This window comes from Argopecten irradians, chromosome 6 (assembly GCF_041381155.1).
Source record: "Argopecten irradians isolate NY chromosome 6, Ai_NY, whole genome shotgun sequence".
Lineage (NCBI taxonomy): Eukaryota > Metazoa > Mollusca > Bivalvia > Pectinida > Pectinidae > Argopecten > Argopecten irradians.
The window spans coordinates 2,335,724-2,356,707 of NC_091139.1; the positions used below are offsets into that span (position 1 = coordinate 2,335,724).

The 20,984-nt window shown below is 35.5% G+C and overlaps 1 protein-coding gene and 1 long non-coding RNA gene across 2 annotated transcripts in view; both read right to left on the reverse strand.

Moving 5' to 3' along the window:
- Positions 1-308: 308 nt before the first annotated feature.
- Positions 309-1,264, reverse strand: LOC138324705 (uncharacterized). The gene is made up of 2 exons (XR_011208670.1): positions 880-1,264; positions 309-407 (listed from the first exon to the last, which is right to left on the reverse strand). It is a non-coding gene; the product is annotated as an uncharacterized lncRNA (long non-coding RNA).
- Positions 1,265-2,687: 1,423 nt separating this feature from the next.
- The window catches only part of LOC138324706 (structural maintenance of chromosomes protein 2-like), a 45,583-nt gene continuing 27,286 nt past the window's right edge, over positions 2,688-20,984 (reverse strand). The window contains exons 19-24 of the mRNA XM_069269757.1: positions 19,695-19,889; positions 18,742-18,942; positions 12,086-12,211; positions 10,974-11,125; positions 10,270-10,413; positions 2,688-8,421 (exon numbers count right to left, since the gene is read on the reverse strand). Coding sequence (XP_069125858.1) covers positions 8,196-8,421; positions 10,270-10,413; positions 10,974-11,125; positions 12,086-12,211; positions 18,742-18,942; positions 19,695-19,889 — 1,044 coding nt within the window. The 3' untranslated portion in view covers positions 2,688-8,195. The remainder of the gene's footprint in view (positions 8,422-10,269; positions 10,414-10,973; positions 11,126-12,085; positions 12,212-18,741; positions 18,943-19,694; positions 19,890-20,984) is intronic.

A 20,984-nucleotide genomic window follows, 5' to 3' on the forward strand; every position in this document is an offset into this window, starting at 1 on the left:
TAAATCTAAACTCATGTTTCCAGTATGTTGTATGGTTCGGAAACAATATTACAGGAACTGTAAACCAACTTTCTCTAACATGCAGTTTACTTTTTCAAATTTCGCCATCAGAGTAGATTTGGGAAGGTTAATTGTCACTTAAAACCCAGCTAGTAAAGTTTCCTTTGTTGTATATGACCATTATATTACATAATGGACACCTAGGAGTCCATTATGTAACTCACTGTCCATTATTATAGGGCCCCTGTCCATTATTCCCCAAAATAATGGACAGTCTATTTTGAACAAAGGAAAAAAAACCGCTGCTGTATGGAAAACTAAACATGTTTATTTGACTATCCAAAATTTTACATTTAAGTTCACTCCTCCATCGAAATTATTACTTCCCCTTCCTAGCTGTTACTGTTCTGAAAATAAAAAAAACATAATTAGATTCTTGCATTATTATTTGTTACATCTTTTTAAAACTTGTAACTGACGAGGAATAGGAACTCTAGATTCTTGACTGAGGTGGGATAATATGCAGTCTTTTAGATCAGATATCTCACAACCCTTATAACATATAATCTGATGATTATGGTTAAACATAATATACTTAAGAGCGAAACCTGTCTAATCTGACACCTGCTTTCCCTACATCCTATCTGTAACTGTTCCGTATTCAACAATAGCAACAATAGTATACAACAGTATCTGACTTTCCTACACCCTGAATAATCTGACCAAACACCCACGTGGTGTCGGATTAGACAGGTTTCATTGTATTCCAGTGCAATGCTATCATAGCAATCAGATATGTTTTTTTATCATATCTATAACATGCGTATGGTCGATTTTTTTAGGAAAAACAGTTATGTTTAAATTGTAGCGAAAACTCACCTTGCTTGTATGTATTTGATGTAAAGTTAGACAATACACCTGTCCTTGTGCGAATAAATAGGTCACTTCAAACAGGCAAACAATCTGAATCACAGCTGCGTACATCCCTACATGTAAATGATGGCCAAGTAAGGAAAATATCACTATCCGACATGTTCAAAAACACTGTTGTACCTCCAAAGGTGTAAAACTAAATGACTGTGCATGCATCTCAACATTGTTAGTCCATTATTTGTCACAGGTGAGTGAACACCTGTGCAATTCCTGAAATGGGATGTCCCATTTCTCAAACAGGGTACGCAAGGTAGTGAGTAGTGGTATGATGGGTTTTAAGTAGGATAAATTCCTCAAACTGTCCATTATTAGAGAGAATGGATTGATCAGAGTAGATTTGGGAAGGTTAATCGTGAATAAATACATACAACAAAGCATACAACATCCCACAGAATCTGAAATGCAAATCCAACGATGTCATCTACCTCCTCTTGTGTAGGAAATTCTCAATTCAATACGCTTGGGAAACTGGCGGTCCACTCAACTTCAGAATTAACAATCATCCCTTGTCTATCAAACAGAACAAACCTAACTATCCGGCTGCCAGACATTTCAACATATTGTTGTTGTTCTGAAGAACATCATAGCTACATTTTGGTAGATCTTGCCCCGATTTCTCGAAACAAAAGTGCAGACTTAAGTCAAAACTTTAGTTTTTCTCCTTATGTAACTTATGAAAATTTATGACTTAAGTCAGTTTTTAACTTAAGTTTGTTTCGAGAAATTGGAGCCTGGCCTTCGGCTGCCACTTGCTGAAAGGTTAATTTGTTTACTTTCATTGTCCCATATTACTGTTCGTATCATATAATGTAATTGTGTGTCTTGATATAGGGGCAGGTCGCCTCGAATATTTGACAAAAATTTTTTGTCCACACGGTTGGAATTACTTCTTTGTCCCATATTTACCATTTGAAGTAATTCGCATACTAGACTTCCGTTTGATGGGATCCTGTGTCATCTGGAAAACTTCTTTGAACCTTATTCAAAATATATACGATATATAATGAAAGAAATTTCTATCCAATTTTTACTGTAGGTCTTCTGACCAAGTTCAGGATGACCTATTGTCATCATGTTTTGTCCGTCAATGTGCGCCGTGCGTAGGACTATTAATACAAAAGCCTACCTCTCCTTCACCCTTGTGTGAATTACATCCATATTTGGTGTGAAACATCATTGGGGAAGGACAATCATATTTTATATAAATGATAGGTCCGACCCCTAGGGGCAAAGGGGCGGGGCCCCAAAATGGGAAATTTTCTTAATTTAAGATTTAAACTCGTACTCCTCCTTCAGCCTTGGATGGATTTCATCCATATTTGATTTGAATCATGGTTGGGAAAGGCCAATCATAGTTCATATAAATGAGCCTGGTCTGACACCTAGGGTCTGAGTGGTGGGGCTCCAAAAGTGGAAATTTTCTTAATTTTAGCTTTAAAATCCTACTCTTTCATCCATGGATGGTTGGCAACCAAATTTGGTTTGCAACATGGTTGGGAAAGGGCAATCATATTGTAATAGGGAGGGTTTTCCACAAGAGACCCGGAGGGGCGATCCGACTGTAGCTCCCGTTATATGTTTAAGTCCTAAATCGTGATCGTATAGTATTTTTAGTATACAACAGAGTCCACAGTCGTCACAAATCCTCTCCGGATCCCGTTTCCTCCACAGGTTACAGGCCTGTATCACAACAGGTTCAATCTCTAGGATGTAGCGGAAGCACAGATACTAATCAAATAACTCAACTAGGTAAATACAGGTACAAACAACTATTTATTATATAAAGACAAGTAATACAGAATTGATAAAGAATATATTTACAATATTATAGTGCCGGATGTAGACAACTTACAGTAAGAGAAACAAGTATACAATTATCCTATATGAAGCGAAACCCTAATTAAACAAGACCACGTGTTCCCAAACACAGTCCAACAACACCTAATGGGAGATAACCGACCTACCAAATGTTCTTAACTCTAAAAGACATAACCAACCGTGTAAATAGGTTTCCTATGGATGTCTAAGCCCTAAGCCCCTGACGATCCCCTACTACACTGTGCGAACTAGGTTTCCTATGGATGTCTAAGCCCTAAGCCCCTGACAATCCCCTAGAACGACACAAACCCTTGTTAGTCATAGCTCTAAGTATAAACCCAAATGGTAGTTCAGAGACCCCGCAAGTGTTGCACTGTTGACAGTGCACGGCGTGGTTCTGTCCCTAACCCATTCTCCCTAGTCAAGACCCAAAGCTTCCTTAGAAGCAGCCCCTTTTATAACGACATATCAACCCAGTACCCCAAAGTGACCACTGATTGGTCAAAGTCTGGAACGAGCACCATATTTAGGTTAAACCGTTGCTACAACAACCCACCTTCACACTAAATATAACTTCCACTTAAATACAGACAAGGCTCAACTGACTGATAAACACCTCCCACGTGTACCACACGTGTACTCCGGCCAGCGGTCAGCATCGGGGTGATCATGAGGACAACTAGGTTGATGAATGTGACTGCTAAACAGCAAACACACCATAGATAAGACCTGTTCTCACGGTGTTCCCCTGAATTTGGGTCATAGATGACTTAGAAGAGTGCAATAACAAATATACATACTGTACAAATAAATGTAACAATGATAGAAACCCGTTCTATCACTATTTTTATGTTATCTGATCATGACCTGAAGGGTCAAGATGACCTATTGTCATCATGTATCGTCCGTGGACATGTACCGTGCGTAAACTTTTCATTCAAACGACTTCTTATTAATAACCGAAAGGCCCAGAATACTGATATTTGGCCTGTAGCAATCTGAGATGAAGGACTACCAAGTTGGTTCAAATGAATGACCTCGATCTTCATTCAAGGTCACAGGGGTCAAAAAGGCTAAAATCTTTAAACAACTTCTTGTGAATAACTAAGAGACCTGTCATTAGGTCTGTGGCATGCTAGAATGAATGGCTAAAAGTGTGTTCAAATGAATGACCTTGATCTTCATTCAAGGTCAAAGGAAACAAATTGGCTAAAATCTTTTAACGACTTCTAATAATTAATAACTAAGAGGCCTTGAGACTAGAGGACATTGGATTTGTAACATGGTAGGAATCAAGGGATCTTCATTCATGGTCTAATTCATCAAATATATAAGAACCTAAACTTCTTCTAATAAGAGTTCTTTTGTATTGCCTTAATTGTTTGCCACTACTATATTCTTTGATGTGTATATTGTACCAATAGTCAGATGACCGTTAAGGTCCAAGGGCCTCTTGTTAAATCTGTGAACTTGTTTTGAAATTTAGTAGCTGCACAGTTGGTTTACAGTATAGCGAAAGACATGTTTGAAACATCATTTGACTCCTGTCGCCTTCAGTAGAGGTCAAGGTCATTTATTTTAGCAAATTAGATAGCATAGCGGATTCTCACAAAATTTCTTCCATACCACGATAATATTGTTATACTATAATTACTTTCCAGACTCTTTGATAAAATAAAAAACATTTAAATGTAACAAGAGATCCCAGAGGGATCTTGGCGCCCACCAAAGTATGTTCTATGTCTGACAATGGAAAGAGGGATCTTTTCCCTGCTTTTCAAACTTTTCCAAACATACAACATATGAAATTTAAGACAGATAGCTTCATTACTTTCTGAGAAACATGCACAACTAAGTAACAAGGGGAACCTACCCATGGAATATGAGAAACATCACTTTAATAGTAATTTCTGACAAATAGCGATAATTATCAAAATTCAAGATAGCAGCCGGTTGGCCATCTTGTTGACCAGCTGGTCCCAAAATGCAATAAGCACAACTAGAGCCCTAGCGGTAACAAACTTTATTTATCAAAATCCAAGATGGCTGCCTGGCGGCCATTTAGTTCACCTATCGGTCTCAAAATCCAATATGCATAACTAAGGGCCTAGGGGTACCTACATATAAAATTTCAGAAAGATCCTTTCAGTTCTTTCTGAGAAATAGTGGTAACAAACTTAAACTATCAAAATCCAAAATGGTCGCCTGGCGGCCATCTTGTTCACCAATCTGTCCCAAAATGCAATATGCACAACAAGGGCACTAGGGAAAGCTACATATAAAATTTGAGAAAGATCCCTTCAGTACTTTCTGAGAAATAGCGGTAACAAACTTTAACTATTAAAATCCAAAATGGTCGCCTGACCGCGATCTTGTTGACTGATCGGTCCAAAAATGCAATATACACATCTAGGGTCCTAGGGGAATTTACATATGATTTTTGAAAAAGATCTCTTCAGTACTTTCTGAGAAATAGCGGTAACAATCATTAACTATCAAAATCAAGATGGCCGCCGGTCGGCCATCTTGTTGACCGATCTGTCCCAAAATCCAACATGCATAACTAGGGTCCTATGGGTACCGACATATAAAATTTCAGAAAGATCCCTTCAGTTCTTTCTGAAAAATAGCGGTAACAAGAATTGTTAACGGACGGATGGACGGACGGAAGGAAGGACGACGGACCACAGACGAAAGGCGATTTGAATAGCCCACCATCTGATGGTGGTGGGATAAAAATCCATTATTTTCCAAGGGATTATTTTTCGAAATCATTACGCAATGTCTCTATTGTAATGTCATGATAATATCATGTTTTCGTGCCATTCTCAATTTTTTTCTTCATAGTGGTAAATAAGAAAAGAATAGGCCAATTAGAAAGCCAGATTTAGTATGAAAAGAATTAATTATTTAAAATTTAAAAAAGAACAATAACTAATACAGATTTGTTTTATGATTTATTGCATCAATGTGTATTTTATGTATGCCATTATTATGTTTATAAGTAAATTGAGAAACATTCAAAAGTTATCCCCTGGTAAGAAATGAATTGATGGTACATGCAAGTACAATGTATTTTTAAATAAAAGACTTGATATAAAATCATCATAATCTCATTGTTCTAGTTTATGAAAGATTTTCATGGTCCAGTTTCAGGAACATTCCTTAAATGTAAGGAATCCCTTCACTTAAAATCTCAATAGGAAAGCATCACAGATCTTAAGGAAGGCTCCTTGACTACATTTTTTTCCCTAAACTTCTGTAATGCATTTCTATGGAGAAATTTAAGTTAGGGAATATCTTAAGATTAATAAATTTTGATGAAACTGGGTCCAGAAAGATTCTAGAAAGGTTCAGTTTTCACATTAAAGGGTTTGTGACACAAAAAGTGATAAGTTGGCTATAGATTGGGCCCCCTTAAAGTTCACAGAAACAGCCCACTCCATGGGGATGGCATATACACACACCGAGATACCAGGATAGACATAGGACCATCTGGGCAGCTGACCAATACGCAAAAATTTCTTGCAATTACAATGCTGTCGGCCAGCATGCCGTCACTGGTTCACCGACTGGCTGCCGGGATGTTTACATGATTTAACTTTTATTTCCTGTGGACTTTTCCAGTATACATTAGCAACTACATTTTACCACAAAACACAGGATGGGTTTGTCACATAAATACCATATTCGACCTAATAAGCGCCCCTTACCCTTTTTGAGGCCTCGATTTCAATTGCTCAGGCATGAATTAACTAAACAAAAATGTATAGATTTGCAATACAATTTCGTTTTATTAGCACCTTTTAATTCTTTTCAATTTGTATACGCCCTGGGCGCTTGTTGGGTCGAATACGGTACCCCCTGAAATGTATACTCATGCATATCTGTGTCAAAGCTGTCAAAAATCTCTCAGACTTGTTATAAATTTGAGGTCACCACATAGGCTAGTGATTAGTATAGGTTTGACATAGTTTAAGATGTTCCAAGAAACCTTAACTTTATCACTTGAGTCTTGTTACATAAGCAACCCCCAAGAGAGCCAAAATATATGTGGGGTAATTATTTAAATGTTGTAATTTGTAGTTTAGTTTATTTAAGTGAAGGGTGTGAGGTATGGGTTTAAGTAGTGTTTGAGGTATGAAAGTGGTGTGAAAAGTGCAGGGACATATATATTATGTGTTATAATTAGTTAGAGTAGTTTAATCTAAATACAGTTTTTGTTGTGTATAAACAGCACAGTAAATTGACACTAAGCCGACACCCACAAGATAACTACGTAGTTACTACCAGTAATAAACTTATAGTACTTACACTATATCATATAATTGAAAATAAATGTACTACAATTCATCCTCGATAGTAACCCCTGGAGTATCAAGGATGACTACCATTATGATTAATTCCATGATACCCGATACCTTTTGTGGAGGACTATTGTATCTATTGGTGATTGAATGGCGTCAAAAGATGATATCCTGCGCTAACGTCATTTCAGCGGGAGAATTACAAAGAGTACTGTTTCATCACCACTGGAGATACTAGCCTAACACAAACGTTATCGGGTATCACGTGGTAAATGAATTAATTCTATTCAACAAGAACATTTCTAAATGTTCATTAATTTGTGATGTGTCGATAATCCTATTAGAATTATAAGTAAATTACCCAATGAACTCTAAAACAAACACGTATTATATAATTAGTACACCACAACAAAAAGGTTTAAGAGTAACATCCAATAAACAGTACATGTACCTATGTATGACAGGTAACTATAATGAGTCGTTGTATTCTCTGTGTCAATTTTTATACAACAGGAAAAATGAAGTAAAAGAAGAAAGTGAAAGAAAAGAAAAATAAGAAAATGATATAATGAATGAAACAGTACTTTATGAATTGATATAGATGTTGAATTTTGATGACAACTGTATATAAAAATTTGTGCGAAATGATATTAAAATGGTCATTGTTGTGTTGTACCGGTTCTACCATGATCTATCATAATCTTACATAATATTCAATAATAATCATTTTCAAATACCAAATAGCCAGTTATTTTCGCAATTTGATCAAAAACCAGAAAATCCTAATTTAGCAGTTTTTAATTTTCGCTATATGAATTTAAGTGTACATATCATTCAACCATTTCTCAATATTTTGCTGACCGAATTTTAGCAATCATAGAAATTTGAAAATATCATACCTGCAAAAATATCTGGCTATATAAGGTAAAATGATTTTTATGGCATTTCATTCCAGTAAACATAGGTGAATTGTCTAAGGGCCATATGAAATAAAATAAATATTCAGTGATATAACAAAATGTTTTTTACAGCTTTCTATCTGGTGTTAATATAAACAATACATCCACATGATGATAGTGGTGGCTAAGAATTTGAGTTGTGATCCCTCAATTTACACTGTATGACTAGTCATGTTGCTCAGTTCGTGATTTCTCCAAGTCGCGCTCGTTTGGAAGCCTGCTGTTTTTTCTTGTTAGCCATTTTTTCGTTTTCCTTGTTGGAGATAACAGAACTTGAAGAGGAACCAGATCGAGAGTGCTGTACATATCGTGTTACCGTGGAAACTCCATCTACAAACCTTGTCTTGTATAACACATTGGCATTGTTGAACATTCCGTCCTTCAAAGATACCACTATGAACTGGAAAAAACACAAAACAAAACGAAAATAGTAAAAAGACAAATTACCAAACATATTCCATCATACCAAACTCCTAAATCAGGAGGTTTGCTGACAAACTTTTTAAGATTCAGAAATGCCGGGATAGAGATCAACTTTTAACTTTGTGCTGCTTGCTGCTGGCCATTATCTTTTTGTGCTGCTTGCTGCTGGCCATTATCTTTTAAAAAGAATTATGATTTCTTTTTTTTCTCTTCTTGTCTTCAACTAAAGTATAATGAAAACCTACACTAGGTGGACTTTGCTTTATCGTGTTCCACACACATGTACTCTTATATCGATCAAAAATCTAGCAAAAAGTCACATATATGTTGATAAAATACCGTAATTTTTTGCTTTCTATACCTCACAAAAATAATTTAACTGTTATGACAAAACACTATGAAAGTTGTGTTTGTATTGTTTTTTACACAATGAAAATAGTGTGTTATTAATTAACAAGAGGCCCAGAGGGCCTGTATTGCAAACCTGTTTTTCCTTTTTACTAATTATTCAAAAAACTCTTATAATCAGAAATAGCAAAACTGACCCGACAATTAGTTTAATTTTGAATCCCAACCACAAAATGATGCTATCAATATCATATGACTATATCATATGTGTGTTAGTCAATGCTAAGTTTCAAAGAAGAAGTTTTATATATAACAGTCCCCATATTGATCCATTTTGGCCCTGCCCTCAGGCCCTAGGGGGTTAACCCTATCATTTGTACAATTATGAACCCCCATATTATAAGGATGCTACCATTGTATTATGAGTGCTATCCCATGCTTAGTTTCAGAGAAGGTGATTATATGAAAATAGCATATTTGACACTTTTGGCCCTGCCCCTCAGGCCTATTGGGGTCAGCCCAACCATTTGTACAATTTTCAGTAAGAATGCTACCAGTCAAATTTTGTTAAATTCCGGCCAGCAGTTATGAAGAAGAAGTTGATTGTTGATGGACGGACACACAGATGCCGGACGCTGCGGTATCGCATAAGCTCACCTTGGTCCTTCAGACCAGGTGAGCTAGTGAGCTAAAGATGAATTACATTGTTTTTCTGTCCTGTTACAGCTTTTGTATCAATGACAGATTATAAGCATTTAGTATTATGGAATTATTGTGGGTCATATGTAAAATTAGGACCTGTTATTGTTTAAAGCAGACATGTGTTATTGGATATATTTTTTCTTTGCATAAGTGAGAGTAATGTAGTATTTTTGTGTGTGTTGGAGACTATTTATATGCAGCAATTTTATTCATCTGAGAAGTAGGCAATAGTGTTTTGAGTTAAGTTGATATGAGGTGTATTGTTCCGTATTTTAAAGATCTAAAGTATGTCATGGCTTGTATCCGTAAGAGTTCACTGTACCTGTAAATGTTTGACTCCGTATTTTCGAGATCTATAGTGTGCCATGGTTTGTATCCGTAAGAGTTCACTGTACCTGTGAATGTTTGAAGTGAGAGCGGATCATCTGACCAATGTTCTGTGTATGTGAGATCTATAGTGTGCCATGGTTTGTATCCGTAAGAGTTCACTGTACCTGTGAATGTTTGAAGTGAGAGCGGATCATCTGACCAATGTTCTGTGTATGTGAGATCTATAGTGTGCCATGGTTTGTATCCGTAAGAGTTCACTGTACCTGTGAATGTTTGAAGTGAGGGATCATCTGACCAATGTTCTGTGTATGTGAGATCTTAGTGTGCCATGGTTTGTATCGTAAGAGTTCACTGACCTGTGAATGTTTGAAGTGAGAGCGATCATCTGACCATGTTGTGTATGTGAGATCTATAGTGTGCCATGGTTTTATCCGTAAGAGTTCAGCTGTGAATGTTTGAAGTGAGAGCGGATCATCTGACCAATGTTCTGTGTATGTGAGATGTCCAATGCAGCGTCCACTTCATCCAGGATATAAATAGGTGCTGGTTTGAACAGCAACATGGCAAGGATCAGGGAAAGGGCAATCAGTGACCTAAAATAATAATAATGTATAATCTATGAAATAGGAAAGGAAAAGCATTCTGAGACATATATACATTTGGGGATACTGTTTGTGTCTTATCATGCAGAAGGGATGAAAAATAGATATTATCAAAAGTCTTTACTAGTATATTGAATATCAACATTTGATCTAAAATCAAAGGCAAAGGATTGACATATTCGGAAATAGAAGATCTAACATTAGTGGCTATGTGATATGAAATTTATCAAACAAGTTCAATAATTTGATAAATTTCATATTACATAGTCATGAGTGTAAGATTCTATTATCACACAACTTTTATTAATAGAAATATGAGTGAAACTTTAAATTTTGTTTCTTTATATAAAACAGTAGAAATTCGGCTCAAAACTCGGCCAATACTACTTGTGACATGTTATTAGACGTGTCTGACAATATTTATGACCTGGCCATATGACATGGCTGGAAGGGCCAGTTATGTGATAAACTGAGTTTTTAGACGGACAAATAACAAGGAAATGGCACTATAAATCTACTGTAGGTGACATGTTGAGATGAGAGACCATTACCTTTGTCCACCACTGAGTTCGCCAAGAGATTCCTTCCAAACATCTCCAAATCCCACCTTGACTTCTAGTCCATCCAAGACGGTTTGACCTTCTGGTGGCATCAGTTTAGCACAGGCACCAGGTAACAGGGTGGAGAAAATAGAACCAAAGTCCTACAACAATATTTAAATTGTTTTACATTTATCACATAATACTGCAATATTTTGCTTATTTAATAGCATTTATTTGATTAGTTTAGTGTCCTATTAACAGCCAGGGTCAATAAGGACATGCCAGCTAATAAAATAGTGGTGAAAAACCAGAATAAACAGAGAAAAATCAGACTAGCAGCCAGTACCTGGCAATTGCCCTCAAGATGATGTGATTAGAAATTCAATGTGAAGCTAAAAACGTCTGCATGACAAGCTCTGTCTCTATATACCGGGAAATATCAAAGTGGGACAGGAGAGGCGTGACACTGTCTGTGACACAGCGTACTATAGTTGTCTTTGTTAAATCATGTTACAAAAAAAAGTACAGTAATATGTATGTTGTATCTAATAAAAAACTATTAAAAAAATGAAATTGACTATTCTAAGTTTGATTGGACAGAGAAGACGGCAAAATGTTTATGCCAGTAGGAGATTTAATAATGTACATTAATTTTATGTGTTCAACCACATGTGAGAAGAGACTAAATGTGCAATTGAATGAAAATAAAGTTAATAATTACCGTATTCACCGTGACTAGCATTCAGGGCACTTAAATAATTCTGACAAAGAGGGCGCTTATTAATGAACCAAAATGTAAGTTGTGGACAAAAATAGTAAGTTATATCTTAAATCATTCTCTACTCCTGGTATATTAATCTGTCACAGTAAACATGCATTTGCCTTTTAGCCTTTGAGACACATTATCATGTCATGATTCACATGTAAAAGTCTCACAAGTTCATGGTATATGGGATTCAATGCTGATGTTAGAAGTATCACATGTTGTAAAACATTGTTAAATTTTTGGGATTGGGTGTTTATACAACTTCAACTCTTCTCCAGAAAAAGGGAAGGGGTGCTTTTATGAGGAAGGGTGCTAATTACAGGGAATACAGTATTACCCGGTTTATCCTTCTTACCTTGTTGACCTGTTCCCACGCCTTTTCCAGTGCCTCATTCTTCTTCTGATCTAGCTCCGCTATGACAGCAGCAATCATAGCTTTATCGTTCAGTACAATCTTTCGTTTCTTCACCAGATCAGCATACTGAAACGCAATGATACCCAGGTATATGTCAGATTGTTTATCTCAATGCTATGTTCAATTCCTTTATTAATTCAATTCATCTCTTTCTTAAAGTACACTCTATGTTTATTTAAAATAAATATTGAAAATCATGTCATTAAAACTGATGAAAAATTTCTTTGACTTAATTATGGTATATTCCTTTTTTATTCTAAGTAACCCTCACATAAGAAAAGAAATTAACATAATCAAAATTTGGATGAAGTTTAATTTTTCAGAGTTATAAATCAGTGGAAACATGATCTAGATCTATGAGCTTTCATATAAAAATGTTCAATATTTTGTACACAATGAATATAATATTTAGATACCCCAGTACATATATAGAAACAGGAGCAGAAGAGTTCATATTTTTCTTCAGTTATAAAAATTACTTACTTTATATCATTACCATCATTGAAGTATTTCAGCTTCTAATTTTATTTCAAGATCAAAATATTTCAAAAATTAATTACATCCCGGAAAATTTCAAGGCATTATGCTCTATATGGAATGAAATAGTACAAACCTATCAAGTAACACCTTCCTTTATGAAAGCTAAGTTATTACAAGAAGATTTTCACATAAACACTGCATGTATATGTATGGAAACAATTTATATTACAAATTCCTACAGTGTTATTGAACTTCCCCTTTGATAACATAATAACAGGAAATCCAAGACAGTTTTATCTTGAATTATCACACTGAAACAAAACATCTATATTTAGTAAAAGTGACCTTTGACATTTGAAAGGAAAACTTGTATGAACAAATAACTTAATCTCATCAACAGAACAATAGCAAATGTTCTGTTTTTAGTACAGTTCAACTTCCCTAAACAGACTATTTGGCCAGGTTAGAGAGTTTCTGAAAGTGATTATTTTTGACAGGTTGTGGTTCAGTACGATATGAGGATAAATGATTGGATGGTGCATTTGTTGGTATCGGCCGTGACCTATCAACTGATGTCGTGGCTCAGTTGCTAACGTGATAGATGAGCGAGCAGATACAGCAATTAGACAATTGAAGTATGTAATCTCAGCTATGATTGGCTGGGATAGCTCCTTGGGCATGGCTACAATACAGAGAACAATCTTTCACCAGAGATTTAATTTAGAAAATAGCAACAACATACAACACTGCCACATTTTTTTAATTGGTATTATATATATAATTATCAAACATATCTATATAAGTCTCAGTCACAACAGTCTTTTTCACAGTAAATAAATTCACACATATCTAAGTAACCCTCACATAAGAAAAGAAATTAACATAATCAAAATTTGGATGAAGTTTAATTTTTCAGAGTAATAAATCAGTGGAAACATGATCTAGATCTATGAGCTTTCATATAAAAATGTTCAATATTTTGTACACAATGAATATAATATTTAGATACCCCAGTACATATATAGAAACAGGAGCAGAAGAGTTCATATTTTTCTTCAGTTATAAAAATTACTTACTTTATATCATTACCATCATTGAAGCATTTCAGCTTCTAATTTTATTTCAAGATCAAAATATTTCAAAAATTAATTACATCCCGGAAAATTTCAAGGCAATTATGCTCTATATGGAATGAAATAGTACAAACCTATCAAGTAACACCTTCCTTTATGAAAGCTAAGTTATTACAAGAAGATTTTCACATAAACACTGCATGTATATGTATGGAAACAATTTATATTACAAATTCCTACAGTGTTATTGAACTTCCCCTTTGATAACATAATAACAGGAAATCCAAGACAGTTTTATCTTGAATTATCACACTGAAACAAAACATCTATATTTAGTAAAAGTGACCTTTGACATTTGAAAGGAAAACTTGTATGAACAAAGAACTTAATCTCATCAACAGAACAATAGCAAATGTTCTGTTTTTAGTACAGTTCAACTTCCCTAAACAGACTATTTGGCCAGGTTAGAGAGTTTCTGAAAGTGATTATTTTTGACAGGTTGTGGTTCAGTACGATATGAGGATAAATGATTGGATGGTGCATTTGTTGGTATCGGCCGTGACCTATCAACTGATGTCGTGGCTCAGTTGCTAACGTGATAGATGAGCGAGCAGATACAGCAATTAGACAATTGAAGTATGTAATCTCAGCTATGATTGGCTGGGATAGCTCCTTGGGCATGGCTACAATACAGAGAACAATCTTTCACCAGAGATTTAATTTAGAAAATAGCAACAACATACAACACTGCCACATTTTTTTAATTGGTATTATATATATAATTATCAAACATATCTATATAAGTCTCAGTCACAACAGTCTTTTTCACAGTAAATAAATTCACACATATCCACATTTCTCCCAACAGATTAAGAAGAAATGAAAAGAAGTTGTAACTGCATTATTCAGTCAAGTCTTATGTTAGCCTTGAGTGTTTCTGTAGATCGTGTCTCAAGAGTCGAAATATATATTCCGCTACATTAAATCTGGAGACTGATATTTATATAACACCTGGCTGCAACAACATAGCTCTGAAGGATGAATGGAGGATTTCTGAAAGATGGTCACTGTCAGAGCTATGATTCTGTCCCATTGACCTTAGTGTTGCAAAACATCCAGCGGTGAAAATTATACAATTCACGTGTGTGTTATATAAGTTTGCAATTAAATGCAACAATATCAAATATTTCTAAAACAAGAGGCCCATGGGCCTTAACGGTCATCTGACTCATGGCACAAAACAACAAAGTCACAGTATAAAGTAGTGGTTAATAATTAATCAATATAAGCAATACAAGGAACTCCTTTGTTGAATATGTAAGTTTCTGAAATAGGTAAAGGTCATTTGTTGAACAAGCTTGGTAGCCCTTCATCCATTTATAGTTGTAACCCATTCAAGGATTAAGGCGGAGTAAGATTTTAAAGCCAAATTTCAGCAAAGCTCCCATTTTGGACCCCCCATGTTTGCATGCTGTTTGCCATCCCTTGAAACCCCTATAGATCAATTTTCGTTGAGATCAGAGACCGAAACCTGAAAACATGAAGTGGGCCAGTGGCCAACTTGGATAACCAAAATCTTTATATAAAATATGATTGTCCTTCCCTAATGATGTTTTACACCAAATATGAAAAAAAGCCACTCAAGAGTTAAGGAGGAGTAGGATTTGAAAGATAAATTTCATTGAAGTTCCCCCTTCTGAGCCCCACCCCTCTGTCCCCAGGGGTCAGACCTAACTCGTTCATATAAAATATGATTGTCCTTCCCAAATGATGTTTCACACCAAATATGGATGAAATCCATCAAGGATGAAGGAGGAGCAACATTTTAAAGCTTAAATTAAGAAAATTTGCCCTTTTGGGGCCCCGCACCTCTGCCCCTAGGGTCGTACATATCTCATTTACATAAAAAAAATGATTGTCTTTCCCCAATGATGTATCATACCAAATATGGATGAAATCCATCCAAGGATGAAGGAGGAGTAGGATTTTAAACTTAAAATAAGAAAATCTGCCCTTTGGTGCCCACCCAGCCCTAGGGGTCGACCAGGTTTAAACAAAATATGATTGTCCTTCCAATGAATCATACCAAATATGGATGAAATCCATCCAAGGATGAAGAGGAGAGGATTTTAAAGCTTAAAATAAGAAAATTTGCCCTTTTGGGGCCCCACCCCTCAGCCCCTAGGGGTCGGACCAGGCTCATTTATATAAAATATGATTGTCCTTCCCCAATGATGTTTCACACCAAATATGGATGTAATCCACTCAAGAGTTAAGGAGGAGTAGGCTTTTGTATAAATAGTCTTATGCACGACGCACGGCGGACGGCGCACGACGACGGACAAAACATGATGACAATAGGTCATCCTGACCTTCGGTCAGATGACCTAATAAAACTGATAAACTTTTTACCCACCTTCATGTCTGAGTTATGTTTGTAAGCACATTTCGACTCCCATCTCTGACAGGGTTCACTTGGCCGCCATGAGGATTCTCATTAGCCTACTTTACCATATTTGGAATAACCTTATTTACTTGCACACAGTTTTTTTAATACGAAAGATTATTTCACAGATTTTTTAACTCGAGTTTGAAAAATCATTTTGAGTAAAATCCAAATGATACTGGTGTTTCACAATGTTAATTCTGAGTTTGTTCACCTTTTTTAACTTCCAAACTTTTTACCTGTTGATTGATTGTTTCATTTCGTCATGGTTTCCGGTAAATCAAACATGGGGGTGTATTTGAAAAAAATTGTGTATTGTCCTTTGATTTTGCCTCTTATAGTTGACGAAAATATTATAATCAGCAGATCTTTTATTTGAAAATTGATCATAGTTGTATAGGGTTGACTATTGCTGCAATACTATTGCTATCGAGAGAAACACTATTGTGATAGTTTAACTATTGCAGATTACAATTGCAATAGTATTGTGATAGTATTGCACTCTGAATTGGTTTACAATCCGGTCAATGAATTGGCCGCCATGACGTACATCTAGTGCAGTATTGGTTTAGAGTTACTTCCCTTTACCTGCTAGTGTCAGTATCAACTCAAACACATGGAAAAGTGACATTTTATCGCAACTGTTAGTCTGTTACTGTATGAATCCTCTGTAAGTATATGATTTTAGTCCAAGTTACAGAAAAATATCTGACTATTGAAACTATCGATAGTTTGGCGTACTATCGGCGATTGCTATCAACTTTTTGAAATTGCCATCGACTGATCAAGTTAAGAGGCTAAAATCGCAATATATCGATAGTCCGATGTATTGTTACACCCCTATAGTTGTAAGCCAACGAGAGGCCCTGTTACTTATGGTGCTGGGTACCTCACAGCATCATCCACCTGTATGCTGTGTGACCTACTGTCCCAGCGAGCAAGCTATGACATCAGCGACACCCCTAACACATAATTGATTAAACTGTTTTATTTTGTCATAATGATATCATTTTTACTAATTAATGCTAATTGGCACCGATAAAGCCTTGTGCTAAATGAAATGGTGCTGGGTTTTGAAAAAGGGCAAAGAAAACAACCATCAAAGGGGCAATGCATATCCACTAATACCAATACAAGGGAAAATCCTTTAAAACTGTTCCTGTTTTGTTTATGTAATTTTCAGGTTTCAAACATAATTACCAAATACATTGCGAGAGTAAACTTATCTTAAGTAAGCTGAAGTAATATTCAGGAACCATTCTATTTAATCATAACTGAAGTTGAACAAAATGATTTTGAAATAGTTATAACTGCTGATCAAAAAAGATCATGGACTAGAATTGATTACAGCAAGGAAAGATCTAAATATCATTATATATAACATTAAAAGGGTATTTGGAAAAAAGCAAAATGTCTATACCTTTATTTCAATCCAAATTACCGTTAATTTTTAATATTCATCACATTATTGAGATATAAAAAATACATGTATTGAATTGCATAAGATACTCAAACACTTATCAAATATAATGGATAACCAAGCATTAAATTAAGAAAATACAGATAATTAGATAAGTATTTCCAAATATTTTAATTTAATCTGATAGAGAAAAAAAATTCTTTTTAATTTGATTTATTTTAATTACTTTTGCTATTAAAAATTTTATTATTATTAATATCTTTTCTCTAAAAATAAATTCACATCGAAATTCTAAAAAAAAAAATTATACCGTTTTCATTTTTAAAAACGTGTACATATTAGTAAAAATCCTGAAATTCAATACCTCCGGATCTACTTTTACAATACACCCAAAATGGCGGCCATTACGATTGCAAATTTTGTGACATCCATCAGATATAGATAGGCCTATTTAACATTAAAAAAACGTGAGTAAATAATTTACAGTTGTAAAGCAGTATTTGTTTTTGAAGTAATGCTCACAATCTGTAGTCCATAAAACTTATTGAAAGGGGCAGCTGATTGTTTTCTATGGCTGATCGGACTTTCAGACAATCAGCTTAGGTAATACACAGACCTGAAAGGCTAGCCCGTAATACGGGCTGTTTACTATAATTATCAACCACTGCCAGTTATATGGTAGTTTAGTAAAAGTGTAACTGGGGAACAAACGGGTCAAGGGCATGGCGTCCGGTCAAAAAGGGGCACGGCGCGGCTCCATTCGGAGGCAGTGGGACACACTATGATGCTACACTTGTATTCCAGGACACTACAATTATTTAACAGGACTAATTCATGTACCATGTAATACCCGATGTTTGTGCGGGACTAGTGGGACTGGTATCTCCAGTGGTGATGGAATGTAACTATTTGTAATCTTCCTGCAGAAATGACGTTAGCACAGGATATCATCTTTTGACGTCATTCCATCACCAATAGAAACAATAATTCCCCACAAATGTTATAAGGTATAAAGTGGCACATGAATTATTCCCATAGCAAAATAAAACATTTTTACAAACAAAAGTAAAACTTACATTTAATTTCAAATATTGACCAGTTCCTGCTGACCTAACTAAATTGTTAATTGATTAATCTACTGTTAAGCTAACATGGCCTGATCTACATTGCTATGTACCTGTTCCTCAGCCTTTCCTAACATGTTCATAGCCCGCATGTTGACACTCTTCGATAGCTTGTCCTTTGTTTCCTGTAGTTTCAATATCCTCTTCTCTGCCTCCTTAGGATCATTAGCCTTGAAGTCATAGGAACCGTTTGGCTGTCCAAAATACTTCTTCTCATCCATTATCCAGTGGTGAGATTGGAGCAATCTCTCAACCTTATAACAAAATTTATTTACCCATGAGCATAATATATTTTTTGGGCGCTGGGCGTGGGTAATTGGCTGAGGGGGTACCATTATTTGAGACAATTTTTAGATGTTTTTTTTTTCTTAAACAGACTATAGTCATCTTGGTTTTATTTTTGTATTTTTCTGAAACTTACTATAACCAACTTGCGTTTTTAAGTGAAATAAGTATTGGAATTACATAATTATGAAGAAATGTATGCACCAGAAGTATCTAATATTGATTAAGTCTGTTTCACAGCATTTTGGCACTTCATGCTAGCCTGTTTGTTTACCATGCATACACAAAATGGCTACTTCTTGTTTGGAAGATCAGAAATAAGGACAAGAGCATACAATAAAACGCTTGGAAATGATAACATTCATGTTATTTAGGAACCTTTATCATAGATATACAGTAAGTATTCATAAAACCTGTATAGACATCACTAAAATATTTAAGAGGAGGAGCTCTTAATAGGGAAAATATGGTATCTCAATTTACGGTATTCTGTCCCATCATTAATCAGGGAAAGATTTGACCTTTGATCTTGGTATTAGACCTGGTCAGCTGAATCCTTTCACCCAAAGTGACATTGATCAGCTGACATGATGACCTCAAAATATTTTTCCAAATAAAGAAAAACCCTTTAAAACACATGTTGATAAGGATGCAATGTAGTGTTTTCTCCATTGACAAGGTACAGGACCCTGATATTATTGTGTTAGAAAATCACTGATACCTGTGTGGCAGCGCTCTGTGAGTCACTCTTGAATTTGGAAACCTTGTGTTCCAGTTCCTGAATCTTGAGTTCAGCAGCATGGTGTTCCTTTGTGAGAGTGTGCTGTTCCTCTACTTTCTGGTTTATGTCTGTATTACAGGCCTTCAGTAACTCCTTCTGTTTGTTCAGCTCTGTCTGAGCCTCCTTAACCTCTGCCTACAAACATCAATGTACAGCTGTTACGTATTCTGAATTTTCACATTACAGAGTTATCTGCTCTTGTGGGTAGATATTGATTGTGACATCATGTGTGTGCAAACGCAACATCATACTTTTTGGAGAAACGATGTGAATTGAGCTCACAAAATAATGACATAACAATCAATACCTACCTGCAAGGTAATCAACTCTGTAATATGCAACAAAAGGAATACAAAATGAGGACTGCACTCACAAATATGTACAAATATATAAATTAATATGAGGCAATACTTTAGAATTTCTCTTTGTTAAATACTGAACAAGAGTGTTTCTATTTTATGATCTAAGTTGTTTAAACCCACTATCTGTTATGTGATAAAGAGATACCTTAATCTTCCTTAGGTCTTCTATCAGAATGTTTAATTCAACTTGTTGGTGTTTAAAAAATTCCAGACCTAGATAGTGGGGAAAAAAGGGAGTATCCGGAAGTTATACATCGTCCTATGATCAACTGCCCTACAGGATTCAAACTCGTGAACTAGAGGTTAGGGCCATTTATGTCAGCTCCTATGAGTCCAATACTGCCTAATCGTCTCGGCCACTTTATCTAACAGTGACACTTACAACACATACCTTGCTTTCCTTGGCCTTTTCTGTCAGTTTCTCTAACATACAACACATATCATGCTTTCCTTGGCCTTTTCTGTCAGTTTCTCTAACATATACAACACATATCTTGCTTTCCTTGGCCTTTTCTGTCAATTCCTCTAACATGTACAACACACATCTTGCTTTCCTTGGCCTTTTCTGTCAGTTTCCCTAACATATACATCACATAATTTGCTTTGCTTTGCCCTTTTCTATCAGTTTCTCTAACATATACAACACATATCTTGCTTTCCTTGGCCTTTTCTGTCAGTTTCTCTAACATATACAACACATACCTTGCTTTCCTTGGCCTTTTCTGTCAGTTTCTCTAACATATACAACACATACCTTGCTTTCCTTGGCCTTTTCTGTCAGTTTCTCTAACATATACAACACATACCTTGCTTTCCTTGGCCTTTTCTGTCAGTTTCTCTAACATATACAACACATACCTTGCTTTCC